Source organism: Cyprinodon tularosa, unplaced genomic scaffold, assembly GCF_016077235.1.
Source record: "Cyprinodon tularosa strain WSP-4 unplaced genomic scaffold, ASM1607723v1 ctg64, whole genome shotgun sequence".
Taxonomy (NCBI): domain Eukaryota; kingdom Metazoa; phylum Chordata; class Actinopteri; order Cyprinodontiformes; family Cyprinodontidae; genus Cyprinodon; species Cyprinodon tularosa.
Window position 1 is genome coordinate 823,440 of NW_024039385.1, and position 20,332 is coordinate 843,771.

At 38.1% G+C, this 20,332-nt stretch overlaps 2 protein-coding genes across 6 annotated transcripts in view; one reads left to right on the forward strand and one right to left on the reverse strand.

Annotated features, from left to right (window-relative positions):
- Positions 1 to 1,139: 1,139 nt before the first annotated feature.
- On the reverse strand, positions 1,140 to 4,325 carry lft1 (lefty1). Its single transcript, XM_038308547.1, has 4 exons — positions 3,443 to 4,325; positions 3,050 to 3,296; positions 2,718 to 2,957; positions 1,140 to 1,818 (listed from the first exon to the last, which is right to left on the reverse strand). Exons 1-4 carry the CDS (start codon positions 3,708 to 3,710, stop codon positions 1,494 to 1,496), a joined length of 1,080 nt encoding a protein of 359 aa, XP_038164475.1. The 5' UTR covers positions 3,711 to 4,325; the 3' UTR covers positions 1,140 to 1,493.
- Positions 4,326 to 16,992: 12,667 nt separating this feature from the next.
- The window catches only part of cdc42bpab (CDC42 binding protein kinase alpha (DMPK-like) b), an 81,520-nt gene continuing 78,180 nt past the window's right edge, over positions 16,993 to 20,332 (forward strand). For 2 of the 5 annotated variants that reach the window (XM_038308529.1, XM_038308528.1), the window contains exon 1: positions 16,993 to 18,195. In XM_038308529.1, the coding sequence (XP_038164457.1) occupies positions 18,018 to 18,195 (178 nt within the window). In that variant the 5' untranslated portion in view covers positions 16,993 to 18,017. The remainder of the gene's footprint in view (positions 18,196 to 20,332) is intronic. The other 3 variants (XM_038308530.1, XM_038308531.1, XM_038308532.1) reach the window with 2 other exon arrangements.

The window sequence follows — 20,332 nt, forward strand, 5'->3', positions numbered from 1 at the left end:
AGACTCCAATGCCATTTAGAGGCGTGTATTCCGCAGAGCTACAGTAAAACATGTCTGATCTGCAGCTCCACCTCCAGATTCCTGGAAACCAGACTTTAAAAATGTTTAAATGCATTTTGTTGGATTGCAGAAGATGAAGACCTCCTGGGATCGAGGTATAGCCTTTTTAGTTAGCTCTTGGAAGCAAAAACACACAATTGGGGGTCAAATTTTAAATAAACAAAAGCTTTTCGTGGCAGAATGTGGCCACTGGACAGATATTCAATTAAGACCCTTGCAGCTGAATTCAATCAGCACAGATCCTACAGCTAATAGCAAACATAAAATGTCTTTACACTCTGACTAGACATATAATCATCTACCTTATTTACTAACCTTCTGCAGGCAAATGGTTACTCTGGCTTTTATTTAGATGTATGAGATTAAAATTGAATGCAAATGCTAATCCCTACCTAGATGATAATTTTTAGATGCTTATCATGTATTGCATTTGAAATGTAATTTGTTGAATATAAAATGAAAAGAGCATACCTGCCAGAGGCTGTGAAAGAGTTAAATCTGGCAGCTTGAAGTAGGATAAGAGCCTTCAGACAACCAGAGCTGCAGCATATAGATCTATTGTTAGATGTATATATCTGTTACATTCATGTGCTTGTAATCCAGACCAAAAATCTGATTATTAATCTTTGGAAAGACTGGAAAACTGACACTCAGTTTCTAAATGTGTGAAGCCAAACTGACAAAGTGAGTTAGGAGATCATTGTGCTTTCAGGGGGGGTCTATCCATGTTGACCCTCCTCAGCAGCAGATTAGCGAATGACAAGACCCCCCACTCTGAGAGTAAACTGTACATTAGGGATTGGCTGTGATGACCAACGTTTGTCCCGGTCTAAGCTGAAAGAAACATGCATAAGGAGCCCAGCATCATGGAAATTGACTTTCAGTTTCACTGTATGCGCTGCTGGGGTCTGCTTCCCTCTGCAAACAAAGCATTACAAGCCAAGGCTGTGTACCAGCGCTCCGCATCATTAGGGCGGTTATTTGCTTTCTGCAAGTGCAAATCAGCAGGTGAAAGACGCAGGCAGCTGCATCCGAATCCAATCATGAATGTGAATTGAGACCAACTGGGACACCAGGAGCAAAGTGAGAAACCAATATTTTATTTTACAAACATAAACTCATTCATATTATATATACAGCCTTTTTTTTCTTTAAAAAAATCACTCTGAATCTGAATGGTTGCACTAGATTTAACACAATTCATACAAATTCATATTTAAAAGAAACAACCTTAAAATTTACAAAATCTCTAAAAGTGCTTGTGGAGGGAGATTGAATTTATCGTACCGCCTGAACCGTTCCCTCTGAATGTCCATTTAAATAAAAAGTACTTGACGAGTTGGTAAAAAAAAAAAAACCATTAAATATGGTAACAGCTAACAAAAGGAACTATATTCGCCCTGCGTTATTTCCCAACAGGACGACTACGGCCTTCATACCACAGAGGCGTTGTCCAGCATGCAGCCGCATCGCTCCACAATCATGTTGGGGAACTCAGCTACCTCTATCTCAGTGTAGTCCCCCTTTTTCACCAGGTACATGATGGGCAGCGGGGAACTCTCCGCCACCACGCACCTCCGCTCTCCGTAGCCGTAGTTGCGTTTGGGTTGCTTGCAGCTTCCGGTGCACCTGAAGGCCTGGTAACCGGCCGGCTCGATGATCCAGTACTGCGTCCAGGTGAGCGCGCGGAAGTTGATGAAGTACTCCTCTCTGCAGCAGGTGTCTTTGTTCTGGTTTGCATCGCAGTCGCCTGCAGAGCTGGAAGAGAAACAGAGAGGAAGGTTAGCTGACTGATGCTGCATGAAATGTGGGGGGGGGGTTTGCAAAAGAGTCCGGGCCCTACATTTTTTAGCTACACCTCTGCTTCCAACAGAAATTCTATTTTTTTCTTTAAAGTTGGGGGCTTAATTATTAATCACAGTTTCCCCCTTTTTCCCTGTTATTTTTTTAATTTCACATTTTTAAATTAAAACTAAAAAAAAGAAAATTAATAAAGCTTTTATAAATCTTGCAATACTGATTATATTTAGTCTCCAAACAGAACTTTCTAAAGAAAATAAAAAGAAAGCCTGCACTGCAAAAACTATCCAGAAATAAGTAAAAACTCCTTAAATTAAGTGTATTTACCCTTAATTTGAGGAGGTAAATAAAATTATTTGCCAAAATAAGATAATTAGATATTATTAACTTGAAATAAGACAATTAAAATGTATTTTAGTTAATCTTACTTGCCTTCTCAATTAAAAAAATGTACTTATTATAAGAAAAAAATCTCTTATTGAGATTTAATTTTTGTTGCTGTGTGGTCTGATTCTCACAGATATGCAGATCTAAAAAATCTAAATCTAGAGTCATTTTTTCTTGAATTGAGGAGGTCAGTGAGAAACTTTGCCAATAGAACAAGACAATTTACATTTAAAATAAGAAAAAAAACTATTTAATTGTCTTATTTCAAGTGTATATCATCTAATTACCTTATTTTAAGATACCAATTGGCAATTTATCTTATTTACCTACTCAAATTAAAGGTAAATACACCTCATTTAAGACATTTTGAGTTATTTCTAGGTAGTTTTTGCAGTGCAGTAAATCCCCCAAGGGGATGGGTTAAATGCAGAGATAAATTTCACCAATGTGAGATCAATTTTAATCCTCACCCGTACTCCTCGAGGTTGAGTGTGTAAAGGATGAGCTCAGGCTTCCCCAAGGTGTTATCCGTCTGCTCCTGGGTGGTAAAGCGCACACTCCTGGCCATCTCTGCCGCGTAGCTGCCAGGTCTCTCGCCCTCGATCCACACCTCCAGGTGCATGGGTGTCTTCTGCTGCGTCTTGGACCAATAGTGCACCGCCTGGGTGACATCAAAGCTCTTCCAGCCGGTCTCATGAATTGGGATCAACCTGTGAAAACACGATAAGGACGATCAATTACAACCATACGCATGACGCCCCTTTAATGCAGCGTGGGGCAAAGGTGCGCGTTTTTTTCTTACCGTGAATCCACAAGTGAGGTCCTGTTGGAGCCATCCGGCAGCACCTCCACCCAGTAGATGCTGACCCGGGCGTTGTTGACGGGTCGGTGGTTCTTTTTCTCCACAGTGTAACGTTTGTGGTGCGATGCGCGCTGGTAAAGCTTCAGCTCGGCCATGGTCACCTCGCTGTTATCCGGGATCCGCGCTTCCATGTCAAACACCATGCGGTGCCGGGTGGTGTCGGAGTAGACGTACTCTCCAGAAATATCTAAAGCAACAAACAAAATAAACGGGTGTTTTAGTTTCAGCTGGGTGCGTCAAAAAGGAGCGTTTGTGCGCAATTACGCACAGGAATCACAGATGATGCGTGGCATTTTAGGATGTTTCAAAGTATTTTTCTATCATCATGTTTACCTGCATTGCCAGGAACCCCCCTCAGGATCCCCGCCAGGCTGGGCAGAGATCTACGTCTCCGGCTGTGGTGCATCTTCAGCATGGACAGGTATTTGTTCTTAATGTGCGCAGGAACCAGCAGGTTCTCCAGATCCCTCTTTTGGATTCTAGGAACTTCATCCAAACCGAGTTTTTGCAGCAGCGCGTCCTTTATATCCTCGTGCGTAAAAGCCTCGATGAGAGCAAGGAAAGCGGCGCACAGGACGAAATAAGCGCGGAGGAAATCCATGAGGGAAAAAAAAATCAGATTGAAGATAGCAGGACAGAAGCTCAAATCATTAAGAGAAGCTCTGAAGGTCCGTGACACTTCACCGGCCCCTTATATCGCCGCGGCCCTCCCCATCGTTCGCACTTTGTCATTGGGGGCTGGGACCTCTTATCAGAACAAAGGTGCGGCAATACAGCCCCATCCTAAACAGCATATCTAAGTGGCCATACTTCAAACAGCCACCATTAGACTCCAATGTCATCTAGAGGCGTGTATTCGCCAGAACTACAGTAGAATATGTTTGATCTGCAGTTTTATCTCCATTTGGCCAAAATTTGACAGATTTCTGGAAACCAAACTTTGACTTTAATGCATTTTATTGGATTGCAGAAGATGAAGACCTTCTAGGATCGAGGTATAGCCTTCTTAGTTAGCCCTTGAATGCAAAAACACACAATTTGGGTGACAATTTTAAATAAACAAAAGCTTTTCATGGCAGAATGTGGCCCCTGGACAGATATTCAATTAAGACCAATGGAGCTGAATTCAATCAGCACAGATCCTGCAGCTAATAGGGAACATATTCTCCTCATAAAAGGCCTTTACACTCTGACTAGACATATAATCATCAGCCTAATTTACTAATCTTCTCAAGGCAAGTTGTTACTCCAGCTTTTATTTAAGGGTATCAGATCAAAGGTGAATACAAATGCTAATCCCTCCCTAGATGATCATTTTTAGATGATAATTTTTCAGCATTTGGATGAAATGTTCTTTTTTGGTTCAGTGTTACTTGTTGATGGGGTGCATTTCATAATTATTAACCATATAATACATTATTTTGTTGGAAGCCAAAGCAGCTGTTTAGTATACATATGCATTTGGCTATATATGCAAGTTTTATGAGAAATAAATAATCTAAAAGGTCCTTTTTTTTTGTTGCAACTTGAATTTCTCCAGAATTAGCCCACTCTCCTTCAAGTTGTGTGTTCCTTCCTGCTCCACATGTGCCCCAGACAGATATCTCTTGACCCTGTGAACCTGAAGCGCCCTCTCCTCCTTGTCTACACACAGCCCACACTCTCCACGTGTACATTCCACCGCACGAGGTCAGGCTGGGACAGTCTGGCAAGAGTTTGCCGCCCTCAGCTGGCTCTTGCTTCTGTCTTGTCCAGCTGAGAATCCTGCGTATGATGAGTGCGTAACAGAGGAGTTGGGTGGGTTGGGTTCTCTGTATGGAGAGAGCTGCTATAATCGAAATGGTGCGAAGAATTGGATGTTTATTCCATTCTCTGATGGCCAGTTCCTGTAGCAGTCCAGCAGATTAAAATTATTAGCCAAACAGACAGTTAATCCAGCACCCCCCTCCCTCTCGCTCTCCAACTTTGGGTGGATGTGGATTGGGGCAGGCTCTTCACAGGCGGGTGATTATCTGATTCCATTGCGAGGATTTGCCTTGCCTTTTTTGTCACACAAACATTAGAAGCGGTGTGCTCTCGCTGGCTGCTCACAAGGGCCCTGGGCTTCTGGTTGTGTATTGGGCCGCGTTTGCTCAGAGATGTCAGACAGACTGAAGGGGCACACAGGAAGAGCAAATGACAGATGACTGCCAGACCTGCTCTCAGCGACCAGCAGCTTTCCAACAAGACAAATTATTAATTAGTTGCAATGAAACTGGCAGCACTCCACACGGCTGCTGTGGGGTAGGCTACCAAGAAAACACAGGCACTATGAGATGACTCCATTAAAAAAAAGCACGTGGACAGACCTGACCTGTATAGGCAAAAAATATTATCTCTGGATTTTCTGCATCTTGCATTTGCTTCTTTTGCACATTTGAGAGTTTGCAGATGCAGGCATAGATGGGATATTCCCCTCCTGCATGTGATTTGTTAAACGTTTTTGCAACAGAAATCAAACATTTGCTGCAAGAAAACACGTTGGTAATGCTCACTACGAACACTTTTAGTTTACCAAAATAGTCCTGTAGCTAACAGTCATTGTTTTATACTGTTGAAGGAACCCAGAGTACCAGGTGAGAACATGCAGGAGAGAGACGCTTATTGCTTTCCTACCCTTACAAAACTCATTAGAACTGTAGTTTAGAGTGTGGTGATGCAATGACCCCCATGGGCTGCAATATTTCCAATAAGGGAGGCCCTGCACAAGATAGTGAGGGAAGCTGGGGATGTCATTGAACCCCTGTTGCAGGAATAGAGCTTTCCATAAAATGTTTAAAGAACTATGATAAATTGCATGCATTTATAGTTTTTCAATACAGAACCATATTTCATAACCTTATAAATCTGCATGCTCAGTATGATAAAAATAAATAAATAAAAAACCCTGCTCAGTAAAGGTTTGATTTCCTTGTTTCATTAGGGCCCTCAGTCAGGTGTAATGGATTTGCTTTGATTCAACGTGTTCTGACCTTCTGAGACGGCGACCTCCGGTCTGTGAAGCTTGGCTTGCTGAGAGGCTTGAATTTAGCTCTGGCATCTTAGCTTACCAAGCTGGACACAAACATATCTTAGAAAAAAATAAAATCTTTCTTAAATGATATGACCCTGTAAAATACTTTTAAAAATCATTAGATAAAAGTAGACTTGTTTTACTGTGGGGTTCCTCAAGCTTTGTCCCTTGGCTCACTTTAATTCAACATTCATATATTATACTTTCACAGCAGCTTTACCTTTTAATACCTTTCAATATTACCTTTAGAACTCTAAAAAAAAAAAAAAAAAAAAAAAAAAAAAATATATATATATATATATATATATATATATATATATATATATATATATATATAATTATGTATAATAAATACATATATATATACATCTTATATATATATATATATATATATATATATATATATATATATATATATATATATATATATATATATATATATATATATATATATATATATATACATCCAAATCTATACATTTATTTCAGTCTTATTTCTCATTTAGCAGTTATTTAACGCCTTTTTTTTTTTTTACTAATTACAGTTGGTTTTATTTGTGTGATTTAATTGCTGGTTTAAAATCCGAATCATTTGATCTGAATATACAGCCTTGATCCTTGCAGTTGTCTGATGTCAGCATGATTGGAGCAGACATGTAAATTTACTGCAGATCTGTGGTCCAGTCCAGCCAAAAGCTAGTAAAGTGGCTGCTCCATCCAAACTGCCTGGCCCTCACATTACAGCCCCTAATTCGGGAAATTAAGATGCCTTTTGTGTGATATTTCTCAGTCTTTCTTCCTTCCACCATTGCCAATCAAAGATAAGTTCAAAGCTCCATCTGATGCTCAGAGGTGCCATTTCTTTTCAATCAAAGGCCCAAACCAGCTCCTTCAATCAACAAGGCGGGTGTTAATTAACATCCAAGCATTTGCATTGAAAAGCGGTCCAATTTATAGCTCATTCCCTTCCATTTGTGAATCATGAACCCCCCCTCCCTCTTTTGGTCGTCTGTTTGCGCATGTTGCGTCGGACTCTGCCGGCTGCGTTTTGCGCATCTCTTTGCGTCTCCCAGGGAAACAAGCTTCATCCTCCAAAAGGTCAATATTGAACTTGTGTCGGTGGCCAGATTCCCCATTATTCACATTGTCACCGACTTCCTGGCTTGTTCGCATCTCGCATGATCTTAACATCAAATATTTGAGGAAATGAAGCGCTCACTTTGCACCTTAATAGCCCCAAATGCGTCTCATTTTTGTGCATGTTCCCACAGCTGCAGAGCCGGTCTGGATGGCATGTACCTATGTGCTCCTGCAATAATCAACCATCAGTCTGAGCGAAGGAGAAAAAGCGCCAGACCTGTGCACGGACAGAAGCCCTGCTTCACCTATTGCTCTGGACTGTCTGATTATACGCGTTTCACACGTATAATGAGGGCCAGAGACAGTGGCCTCTGGACTTAATCCCTCTGTAGACTTAACCCAATAGGATCAGACATGATTAATAAGGAAAACTTAACCTTTTTAAATGGGCTTCTAATTAATAATCAACACATTTTTTTTCCTGCAGGTCCAACTTTGCACAATTAGAGATTCAAACATTTGTCTATTTCACTCTGCAGCAGACCCAATTAGAGGGAGTTTGGTTTTTAAAGCATTTTAAGAACTTTTCTTCATGTCTGTAACCAGTGGCGGTTCTAGACCAAATGTACCAGGGGGGCCAGGAGGGGGGCAATTTGTTTTCATGGGGGAACAGAAAAGCATGAAATAAAAAAACAGGGCAAGGGATTTAAATATATTAAAGAGCTGCATGAAGTGTAATTTCTATTTAATTAGGTTTAATTAAAATTCTATGTCTTATTAGGTTTATATGCATTCAGAATTTAGGAATTTTACATATTTTTGACGTAAGTTAAGTCAAAATAACCGTTTTCTATAAAATCTGAATTGGAACTCATGAAAAACATGAAAAGCTGTAAAAATTTGTTGTTGTTTTTTTTTTTAATTTTCCTTGAAAAAAACATTAAGCAGATTGAAACTGGGCTCCTATCTCAATACCACTGAAGCTATCACATTATCGTATTTAAATAATTAGTAAAACAGAATTTGTAAAGAAAAAAAAATGAAATAGATCCAAAGGAGCTATCAGTAACCATGTCTGTTCCAGCGCAGATCGTCATTAGAATTTTTTTGAGTATTATGACCTACAGGGGCACTGGCCCCCATTGGCCCCTGTCTAGAACCGCCCATGTCTGTAACATTCTCAATTGGATTTAGGTCTGGACTTTGACTAGGTCATTTTGAATACACTTTGATCCCAGTGCATCTCTGACTAATGTGTACAACCAGATGTTCCATATTCCCACCAACCACCATATAGCAGAACTAACCCGTTAGAGACCAGATTGATAGGGCGAATGACTGATAGATGTCCTATGGATGGATATTTCTACCTGAGCTGTGGGTTTTAGCTGCATTTTCAGAGTTGTTGCTTTCTAATTAATGCTCTCATTCTCCAGCCTACAAGATTAGGTTAGGAAATTGTGCAACCTCTAGGGCATGTGTGTCAAATTCAAGGCCTGAGAGCCAAATTTGGCCCATTTGAGGCAGTTTGTGCAGTCCTCAGCTGCAAAAAAAAATAAATGGATAAAAAATATTATTTGGTCTATTTTTTCCTAAAGTAATTGTTTTTTCCATTCCGTAAAAGTTTAAAAAACAATCCACTGGACTTGGTTTCCAAGGTTTGAAGACATTTCGCTTCCCCTCCAGGAAGCTTCTCAATTCTAATGTTTTTTCCATATTATAAGTAGATAAGATACCTTGAAAGGAAATAAGATGATTTATGTTAGAAATAAGATAAAATAAACAATTTAATGTTTTCGTTTCTAATTTAAACTGTTTAATCATCCTATTCTAAGTGCAAAGAATCCCTATTTGATAGTTTCCCTAATTATATTAAGATAAAATCCATGAATTTTAAGGAATTATTATCTTTTATATTTTTTTGTGTCTTTTCATAAAGCGGAGGAATGTAGTCTTTAAAGGTTCACAAAGCAGCAAAAACGACAAAAAGAAAAGAGGCTGAGGTCATTACTAGCAGGACAGGGTGCCCTCTCAATAAAAACTGATATCTAAGTACGTCCATTTTTATTAGAATAAGTGTATTTTTTTTATTGCAATTAATTAGGTAGGTGAGACGCTTTGCTAATGGAATGAAATCATTTACATTTCAAATAGGAAAAAACAATTGCATCCTCTTATTTAAAGTGCATATATAATATCTGATTATCTTATTTACTTAAGACTGAAAACACTAATTCCTTTGGCAGCTTATTTGCCTACTCAAATTAAGGGTAAAAACACTAATTTTAAGAAATTGTACGTATTTTTAGATATTTTTTGCAGTGTCTTTGCAAATGAAAGCTGTAACCGTCTCTTTCCTAATAAGCCCACAAATTTAAATCCCTGCTTTAGGGTTTATCCTTGGCTTAAACTGACGGTAAACAAAAAGTGTGTTTAAATATAAAGGCGACTCTACGCTATATATGGATATTTCCATAAGAAAATAGCAATAACGTTAATGATGGGTCTCCTTATTTAAAATTATTTATTATTACTGTTAGGCATCATCATTCTTCCTTTTCCTTTGATCCATCCTCTTCATTAAAGAATATTTTTTGAAACTTTTCCAAAACTTTATCACTGGACTGTTTACTTTGTTTCTTGAGCTTCACAATACTGTTTTTATTAATAAATAATAAATAAACTTCCATGAGGGGAATTTTAACAAAAGACAAAGGGGATGTGAGAAACCAAGGGATTAACTCCCATCCAGTCTTAGATGAAGGTCCTAGCCAAAGGAGGATAAGGAACCCAAACATTTTATTAAAGTTATAATAAAAAGTTGTCATCAATGAAATTATTTACGTTAGAATAAAAAGGTATTTAGTAAAAAGTGCATGGAGTACTCAGTAGCTCATCATGACATCTGATGTTTAAAATGATGTAATTAGACAGATCAAATTAAGTGTGAATCCCTGTATTTTAAGGGCTGCAATAAAATTATTACAGCAAACAAAAAATAAAAAAATAAATAAAAATAATTCAGTTTAAGTGCATTTCATTCAAAAAGAACTTTAAAATTCCACACTCCTAAATTAATCTTGAAAGAAAAGGAGTTGAGGGAAATCTTATATCTGCACTTCAATTGATTTTACAACAACTCTGTATAAATTCTGTCACTTTATATTTTTCAAAATACACCAACATGAATAATTTTCCATAATTTCTGTCAACTGTGACTTTCAACTCTGACATCCCTAACATTTTGTTTTTTTATGTTTTTTTAATGCTATCATCATTCTTCAGTCCATTCCATAAATGAATTCCTTTTATTCTTACGGACCGTTCCATGATTTAGATTTTTTAACCCATATTTTTTTACTTATTTAGCTGTTCCTCTCAGATTATAGCGCCTTTCTCTTTTTAAACTTTTTTTTGGATGCTTACAATTCCAGGCAGAAGAATCGCTTTTCCAGACCAATTTTCTTCTCTAACGTAAACCATAGCAATATATATTTCTCTATGTATATCAGCTCGACCTCTAAATATCACGGTAGGTTAAATTAAGCTGGTGTGCAAAAACAGACACTAGTTTTCACATAAATGTTAAAATAAGAAACTTGCCTCTTAATAGGTGAGTTTACTCACAATGGATGAAGTGATACTTTATTGAGATTTTACTCAAGCAAAAGTAAAAGGTATTGTGTAGTAAAATTACTCCTAAAAGCATATTTTGGTCAAAAAGTTACTCAAGTAAGTGTAACTGAGTAAAAGTGAGGAGTAACTGCCTTACCTCTGCTCATAGCTGAGAGTTTTCAAGTTAACATAAATATAGTGATTTGCCAACTCCTACATTGTTCAGATTGTTGGTTGATTTCTTTGGAAGACTTTACTGGCTTAAAAGGTTCATTGAATCGAGGCTGTGAGAGAGTACAGCTGGAAACAATCTAATTAAGGGGAGTGATGGTCTAGTGGTCAGAGTAGTGCGTTTTTGCTCTGAGAAGGTTGCAGGTACCCGGTTCAATCCCCACATCCTGCACTCTGGGTTCCTGAGCAAAAACCTTAACCCCACACTGCTCCCCGGGTGCCGCATAATGGCAGCCCCCTGCTCTCCAAGGGGATGTGTCAAAATGCAGAGTGAATTTCCCCATTGTGGGACAATAAAGGGATTTATATACAGGTCCTTCTCATAGGAATTTTGGGTTATCATGAGCTGTATGCCAAAATCATCCATATTAAGACAATAAAAGCCCTGAAATATTTTAGTTAGTGTGCAATGAATCTAATATATATATATATATATGTATATGAATGTTGATTTTTTATCATTACATTATGGAAAATAATGAACTTTATCACAATATGCTAATATTTTGAGAAGGACCTGTACTGACCCTTTCTGATAGGTGCTGAAAATCACTATTATCTTATTTTTTCAATGATCTCTTTGATTTAAAACTGCCTCATGAGCTGGAAGCATCATCTGCAGAATAATGAAATCTATTATAAAATATGCTGCCACAAGTTCAGTTTGCAGAAATATAAACTACAAGTTGGGCGATGTAAAGAACCTGAAAAAGGCCTTTTTGGTTCATGGTGGTAAATCAGAATCAGTCAGAACTTGGTGATGAGATAAACCATGATGTACTTATTAAAAGTTGGAAATTATTTTTCAGTTTATATTCCCATATTTACAGCAGGGCTCCTAAACTGCTAAAATCCACCTCATATTATGACCAAGGTTGTAGTTGCACGCATCTTACACCAGAGGGCGCTGCTGTAGTTCAATAAAGCAGAACTGGTCAGAAAAGATGCTGAGATTCATTCATTCAGACTTATTCATATCTAAAGGTTAAAAACATGGTTTGTACTTTTTTTTTTCAATGAAATATAATTTTGCCCATTATATTTAAATAAAAAATGTTAGCAATAATAAAACTTTAAACTGTGAACATTTATCAAACCTTATAACTTTAAAATTGCAAGAGCATTATGAGACCTGAAGATTAAATATTGCTTTTTTTTTTATTTTTCTCATACTTCCAGGTAGACCACCATCATAGGACAAAGGCAAACTGAAAAAATATGTATATATAAAAATAGTTTTTGAAATAATTAGGGATAATTAAAAATGATTAGCAGAAAACAGCCATGGTAAGGCAAGAATCCAAATCACATTTAGTTCTGGGCTTTGACAAGGCCACTCCAAAGCCTTTCTTTCATGTTTTTATATTGTGTAATAGGCCTTCATAGGAGAAATGGCTTAATGAGCTTGACTTTAAGGTAAACTAAAAATATTCGTCTCCAAGATATTGTGAAAGATGTTTATCCAGCATCCTAAAGGGGGAAAGAAAAGAATCCCCAGAGTACCATACTGCCACCACTATGTTTGTCTGTCAGTAAGATGCTCTTAGTGTTTTATTAAATGTTCAGAAACCCCTGATTCTTTCCAGTAGCTCCAATGATTATCTTCCCAAAATGAAAGTTAGGATCATTAAGATGTTTTAGGCACTGACCTTTGTTTTCTTGTTCGTCAGCGGTGGTTTCCTTCTTGGATTTTCTCCTTGGAAACCATTGTTGGCCAGCCTCTTTGTTAGTGTTGAATCATGAACGCTGACCTTAACTGATGAGAGAGAGAGAGAGAGAGAGAGAAAGAGAGAGAGAGAGAGAGAGAGAGAGAGAGAGAGAGAGAGAGAGAGAGAGAGAGAGAGAGAGAGAGGCCTGCAGAGCTTTAGATGTCATTCTGGGTTGTTGTGCCCTCCCCAGATGAGCCTCAAAGCCTTTGATATCCCTCCATTGCTTTACGTCTCAACAGTTTTTGGCTTTTTTTGTTTTCGACATGAGTCTTGTTTTTTTAGAATGGTTGTCTGTATTTTATCAGCTTTCCCCCTCCTATAGACACATAAAATGATCATCTTATGGATCCGTGAATCTATTTCAGCTTTATCAGAGCATTGGGAAGTTTTCTATGGAGCTCTGCATGTACCACCATGTATGAACCCACAGGAATGAGCTGAAATGGAGAAGTTGCACATCTGCAATACAAAAGAAAGCAAATAAAACTGCTAATTTTACTGCTACATAAATCTTGTACCCTTCTAGACATCAAATGTGATACTGTTGTGATACGACAGAATAACTCGTGGATATCTTAATATCTGTACATTATAAAAATGATCTGAGGATCAAAACACGAAGAACATATAATATTAACGCTGTGTCATTGTGTTTTTCCCACTTATTGACCTGTTTCTGACATGCAAATTGCTCAAGACAAGTTCAGAAGTCTGATTGCGCTCAAATCTCTTCCTCTGGATTGTTATAGAGTTGTTATCTGTTGCTATTTTCACACAGGATCTCACATTTATAAATGATTACTTTTAAATATGTTAAAAAAAAAAATTGAATGCTGACGTGTGTTAAATCATCACAGGAAATCCCTATAGAAGACACTAACATTTGTGACTGTGCCCCCTGAATGTTGTAAGTCGTGTAGAAGCCCCGTTTCTCCAACTTAAATGGATCATGACGTGACCATTTGTTGTAAAGGTTTGGCTAGATCGATTACCAGCTGGTTAGATAAACCACGAAAAAAGCTCACAGAGAAAGATACTAATTTTTTATCTACACGTCACAGTCAAATGTAAGCGTAAGCATCAATATTTACCAGTCTGCTTCCCTAATGCAGGATGGAAGCATGCATAATTACGTGCACGAGGATACATTTGCACTAGTGTAAAACCTAATTTTCACTATCATCAGTAAAAATAATAATGTAATATTTGCATATTATGTACATTAAAATACAGGCAGATGTGCTTCAATAGGAAAATCTTTAATGCTGGAATAATATCAGATTATTTCAGTGTTTATAAATTCACTTATAGTTCATTTACCACCATAAAATCATTCAGATGATCCCAGCAGCAAACCAAACACATCCTAATAACTGATTGGTTAGAGGAAATGTCTTACACCAATAGTCTCCTCTAGAGTAGCCCTAGCCCCGCCCACTAGACTACGTAAAATAATAGTGTGTAACATCATATTAGAAGACTTATTGCTGTTATTTTAAGTAATTATTTTTGTTTTTCCTCTCTTAAGTTTGAGTCAAATTGCCTCTAAAAGCTTTTAACTGGTACAGTATCTAAATGATCAGGCTGATTATTATACTGTTCATATTTTCATTTAAATTACTTTGTGGGGATGCATGACTGTATTTTTTTTGTGTTTTTTTTTTATTGCAGATACCTGAAAGTATCAGTTCAGATGGTAGAAACCAGACAAAAAAAAACAACAACCCTGAATTAGTCTTATTTCTGCATGTTTTTTTTTTGAAAAACATATTTTTAATCTTGCTATGATTAACTGATTGTAATTATTTTACATACCTTTGTTGCTGAGAAAGTATACTATTAGATAACATATTTATTTTTGTATATAATACCTTTTTGAAGAAAAAAAATACTATTCGTATTGGCTATTCTAAGTTATTATTCAGGCTATTTTATTTCAACTTTAACTGAATTCTGGTACTTTAGTGCAGTTCAGAATAGTGTAATAATCATAGAAATAAAATAAAAATAAAAACACTGAGTGAGTAAAACAAACTAAGTTTTGTTGTTATATCAATAAAAACTATTTTTCAAATTATTTTAGTTTTTAAACATTAATATACTTGTGGCACATTGGGGCCTCCATAATCTGTTCAACGAAACAAAATTTTATATTCTTATAAACATTAAATTTAATTTGATTTATATGTATTCAAACTGTTTATTTTGAAGTATTTAATTCTGAATACTATTTATTTACATATCAAGCAATTTAGTAAAGTTGAAAAGTCAATAACATTGACAAAAATAGGAAAAAGTGCTTTATCATTTGATTAAATGATTTAGTGCATTTTCATTAATTATGAAGTGATGTCAGAGAAGGGAATGTTGAAAGCACAGTCAGGCAGTGTGAGGGGGAAAAAAGTGTTTTTCCTGCACCTCCAGCAGACAACCCGCAGTTTCCATTCACAATATTGACAACCAACACTTGCACCACCACCAGTCCAACCCCCCCTCCTCCTCCTCCAACAGCAGATGCAGTGACAGGGCGCCATGATGATGATGATGAGCTGGGATATTGCCTGCAGCACTGACCAGAGATCATACAATGTGGGGAGATAGTCCATTTGCAGAAAACCTTTGGGGAGGAGGAGAAAATAATCATGGCGGAATTAAACAAATAGATATAAAGTAGCAGCTGACACATAGTGGAAGTTGAGCACTTAAATTATCCATTAACTTTTGGTTTTAATCTCATTAAACCACAGTAACACTTACAGCAACCATTGTCTTTAATATGTTCCATGGTTCCAACATTTATAAAAATAACTATTATTGGTTTATATCGTTCAGTGCACTTAGCACCACAATAAGCAAAAAAAAAAATACGGTTCTTAAACTGGCCATGTGGTTCTTTTGCAGAATATCACAGATGCAGATACAAGCTCCTCTGTTGCTTCTCCATTGACTGAGACCGAGGACAAGCACAAGGGGAGGGGTGCAGCAGAAAACATTTAGAAGCCCAATCATCCAGGCCTTTGGAGTATTTGATACACATAAAAGCTGGATAAGAAATGCAAACCTAGTCTCTGTCTTTTTAAAGATTAAAATAAGCCACTCTGATTAACATTCATTTAAAAGAAATGAGATCTGTCTCCTCACAAAGAGTCGTAAATCTCATCTTTAAAAGCAATTCCAGATATATTGACCAATTAAGTTGTTTTTTGTAAGCGTTTCTTTAGGTTTGAAAAGATTATCTTTAATTTAGTCAAACAACCCCTACTTTAGTTAGTACATTGTGAACCTCAGGACATCCTGAGGTTCTGAGTTAAAGTCCCACTCCCACAGACTGCCACTCTGGGTCCCTGAGCAAGACCCTTATCCCCCACGCTGCTCCCCAGGCGCCGCACAATGGCAGCCCACTGCTCCCCTAGGTGACGGGTTAAATGCAGAGAGTTAGTTTTATTCCTCTGTACTTGTATATATATATATATATATATATATATATATATATATATATATATATATATATATATATACCCACACTGAACTATTGTTCATTTCTAGTCTGTTTAGAATCTTTATATATAAGTTATTCAACAAGAAAAGGGTTTTTAGAATGTTAAAATAAAACAAAACAATTTAGGAGGGATAAAATAGGTAAGTAAGTTAGCAACAATTAACAAATAAAGATAAGTACCCGTGTATTTTGGGGTTATTTTGCAAAAAAAAAAAAAACAGACTAGAACAATTCCTAATATTCTTTTCACTTTTGGGTTCTCTTAAAACGTTATTCATATCGTTTTATACGATCCAACAAACAGATAAGACAAAAACCGACACTAGAAAAAATCAAAATCAAAGTCAGTTTTTTCTTAAAATATGTGCATTAATTCTCCGCTTGAGGAGGTAAAAGAGACATTTTGCCAATGGAACAAGGCAATATACACTTAAAATAAGAAATAACAACTGCATTGTCTTTTATAACAACTGTATATTACCTAATCATCTTATTTTAAGAGTAAAAATACTCAAATTATCTCATTTACCTCAAGTTAAGGGTAAATACACTATTTTTTGCTAGTTTTTCCAGTACATGAAAATCAGGCTGCTGATTTCCCACAATCCATTGCGGCGTTCCCGAAGGAGGGGTCCGCTCGGCTGTCTCCTCCCGTGGACAGTCTCTGGCAGCCTGACTGTGCAAAAACAGGCAGCGGTAGACCGGCGGGGGAGGCAGGCAGGCAGGCGGGCGGTGCAAAGGAAAGGAAAAGACAGGAGGAGGGTGGACATTCAGCCAGTGTCCCGGAATAAGCAGGACCACGGTACAGTTTGTCTCCTTTTTTCACCCATTTTTTTTGTTTTTCCTTTTTTTATTATTTAACGTGAAACGAGTTTCTCTGCAACCTTGAACAAAAAAAGAAAAAAAGAGCCACATTTTAACCGAAACGACTGGAAACTCCCGAACTAACTGCAGACAAACTAAAGAGACGTTTAGTTTCTGGACGAATAATGGGATTTAAGGAACATAACTGCCAACAGTGAGTTTGAGATAAAAAAAAAAAAAAAAAAAGCGTCGGATAAAGACTAGAACTCTGCGTTTCCTCTGGGTCTTCTTGTGGGGAAAAAAAGAGGCAACAGCCGCCGGAGAAAGATGGCATTTAGAGGAGAAGAAAAGTAGCGTTAGCTCCGGAGCTAAGCTAGCACCGCTAAGCCTCCTTTCATTCCCGGAGCAGAGGAGGGGCGCTGGGGGCTGTAGCACTGCGGACCTGCCGTTGCGTTTACGGACTCACTGGAAGAATGGGAAAACCCAAACCCGTGCTTCGGTACCAGCTAACAGGACACTGCTGAACCCTTAAAAGAAAGGAACCGACTTTGATAATAGAGTGTTTCCCAGAGGAGAAGAGCTGCAGGAATCTACCGGCCTGGGGGCAGCCTCGGACTAGCCTACCCGCTTTCTTCTGCACCTCGGAGGGGAGATAGGGCTTAAAATGGGGGAATCGCTTACATCTCACCCACCGTATGGATACTGGATCTGTACTGGGAGATCATGAAAGGCTCGGTTTTAAACGCAGCGTGTCCTCAGCATAAACTTTGATTATTTTCAACACATCCTCAAGGTGAGGGAACTTCTCTCCAGGCCCAACCTGCGCTAACCAACAGCACCAGAAGGCATTTCCTCCCTGTTTTATTTTTTTATTCGCCATCTGATTGCCTTTTTCGAAGCTAACAGGCCTGATTAATCATGTCGGGAGAGGTGCGTTTGAAGAAGCTGGAGAAGCTGGTCCTGGATGGGCCAGCTCAGTCTAATGGCCAGTGTATGAGTGTGGAAACCCTGCTGGATATACTGGTGTGCCTGTACGATGAGTGCAACAACTCCCCCATCAGAAGGGAGAAGAATATCCTGGAGTTTCTGGACTGGGGTGAGTGTTTTTAAACTTATTGTTTGGCCCCTGTGCAGCTCAGCCTCCCTGACTCTGAGGGAAGATAATAGCAATGTTGGTGGTGCAGTGGCCCTCCCTTCACCTTCACATTCCTTTTATAGTAGTAGTAAGGACTCACTTGGCTTTTCTCTCTCTCTCTTGCTGCAAGGCCTCTGTGTTCTTGTGTAATCAAAAGTTTGTATATGGCTTGGCAAGTCACAACACATGGCAAGCTGTCAGGGTTACAGGAAAAGTATTTAAAGAGAGTTAGAAGACTTTTTCCTTCTCTTCTATGTAGAAATACATCCATTACAACTGGTACCATATCCTTTCATATTGATATTTATGTCCTGATTCATAAATGTTGAGATTATTGATAACTTGATGGGTAAATATCATCTTTTATGCACTAAATTAAAATAAAGTGCTAACTTCTGGTGCTTTGTTGGTGCATCTTCACTCCAGCATGTTCATTTTTGCATCAATTAGAATCGGTGGATAGAAAATGAAGCCCTCTTTGACATATTGCATGTCAATTTGCAATCAAAGTAGGTTGTTTTTTCTTAAAATCAGTGGATAGTATCTTGTTTTGAGCAGGTATTTAGACACTTCGCCAATGGAAAAGGATTACGTATGCCTAAAATAAGGAAAAATATAAATTTTCCTTGGCAGATTAACCTTTTCACCTGCTTCAAATACACTAATTTTAAGGAGTTTTGTTTGGTTACAAAGAAGGTATTTCTCTGAAATGAATGGTGGAGATCATTTGCAGCCAATGTTCTCTATTTTAAGGTTTAAAAAAACCCTCCATGTTGTTCCTTTGATTTAATGAGATCTCTCTAGGTTGCTGTGCACTACCAGTCAGCTGGCTGAAATAAAGTTGCTGCGCTTTTACCCTTCTCAATTAAATCATTTTTTTTTACTTGTTTAAAATATAACTAGAATGAATATTTGCACCTATGTATTTCAATAAATAATTTTTATTAATTTGGGTATTGAAGCTGATTTGATGTGGTTTTCGGTTTGCTACATATGAAAAAAAACGATCTGAGGAGCAGAGGCTGAGAGGGCTGACAGCTGTTTAGATTTCACACCAGCTTTTTATTTGTTTTGGGTTGTTTTTTTTTTTTGTTTTTTTTGCATAGTTTTAGGTGAACCTTGATCGGTTTTCGCCCAATGTCGCTCATAACGGTGTCAAACTTTAGACGAGAGGCAAAAAGCCATGAGGCAGAAGGGCCACAGACACAAACAATGCAATCCTTTTGCCTCGCCAGAAGCACTTTGTGTGTTTAGCGTGTGTGTGTGACTTTGGGGTTTGGTTTGTGCATGAAGCTGGAATGTGAACAACTCACCTTTTTTTTTTTTTTTTTTTTATTATCTAGTGCAGAGGCCCAGCTCGCTGCCGGAGCATGCCTCGCTCGTCTCTCTCCCTCTCTACTTTTTTTTTAAGCTTTAAAAAAAAAAAAAAAAAAAGAAGTGCAGCGATGCAGGAGCAGATTGTTCCCTTCGCAGGCAGAAACATGAATCAAGACAGATTAATAATACAGGAGGCATTAAGAAACACGTGGATCATGGAAAGCTACGGGTTGCTGCAGCGTATGTTGCTGGCGTCCTGTTTGAAGGGGGCTGCATTGCAGGAATGGTTAAAGCAGGCAGCAACAGGCTCTGTTTGGTTCAGCCAATCGGTGGGAGTCATCCCAAAATGGGATTGCAGCTGGAGAGTTGGTCTAGCGTCTGGACAAACTGGGCTGAGATGTTTGGTTTTTTGTCCAGAAAAACTCCTTATTTTGAGTTTAAAGTGAAAAAAGGCAACATGCATCCTCTGCTTTTGGAGCTGGGGTCTGTTTGCTTTTTAGGACCCCTGGTTTTGGCTCCTGGTCACTGGTTGTCAGCTGATCGCCATCAATGATGCCAGCACTCTCCCCCTGGCTTTTCAAAGAGCAGTGCGGTGCCAACTTGTGACTTCATCCTGACATTTTCCTGTGTTGACACTAGAAACTCTTGGCTTATCCCAGCCACACAACGCGCTGTCGCGTGTTGTGTCCGAGCTGTCATTCGTCCACAGGGCCCATGTTGCTGCTGCTGCTGCCTGTTTTCTGCTCTTTATTTAATGGGTCTCTTTATGGTCCTGTTATAT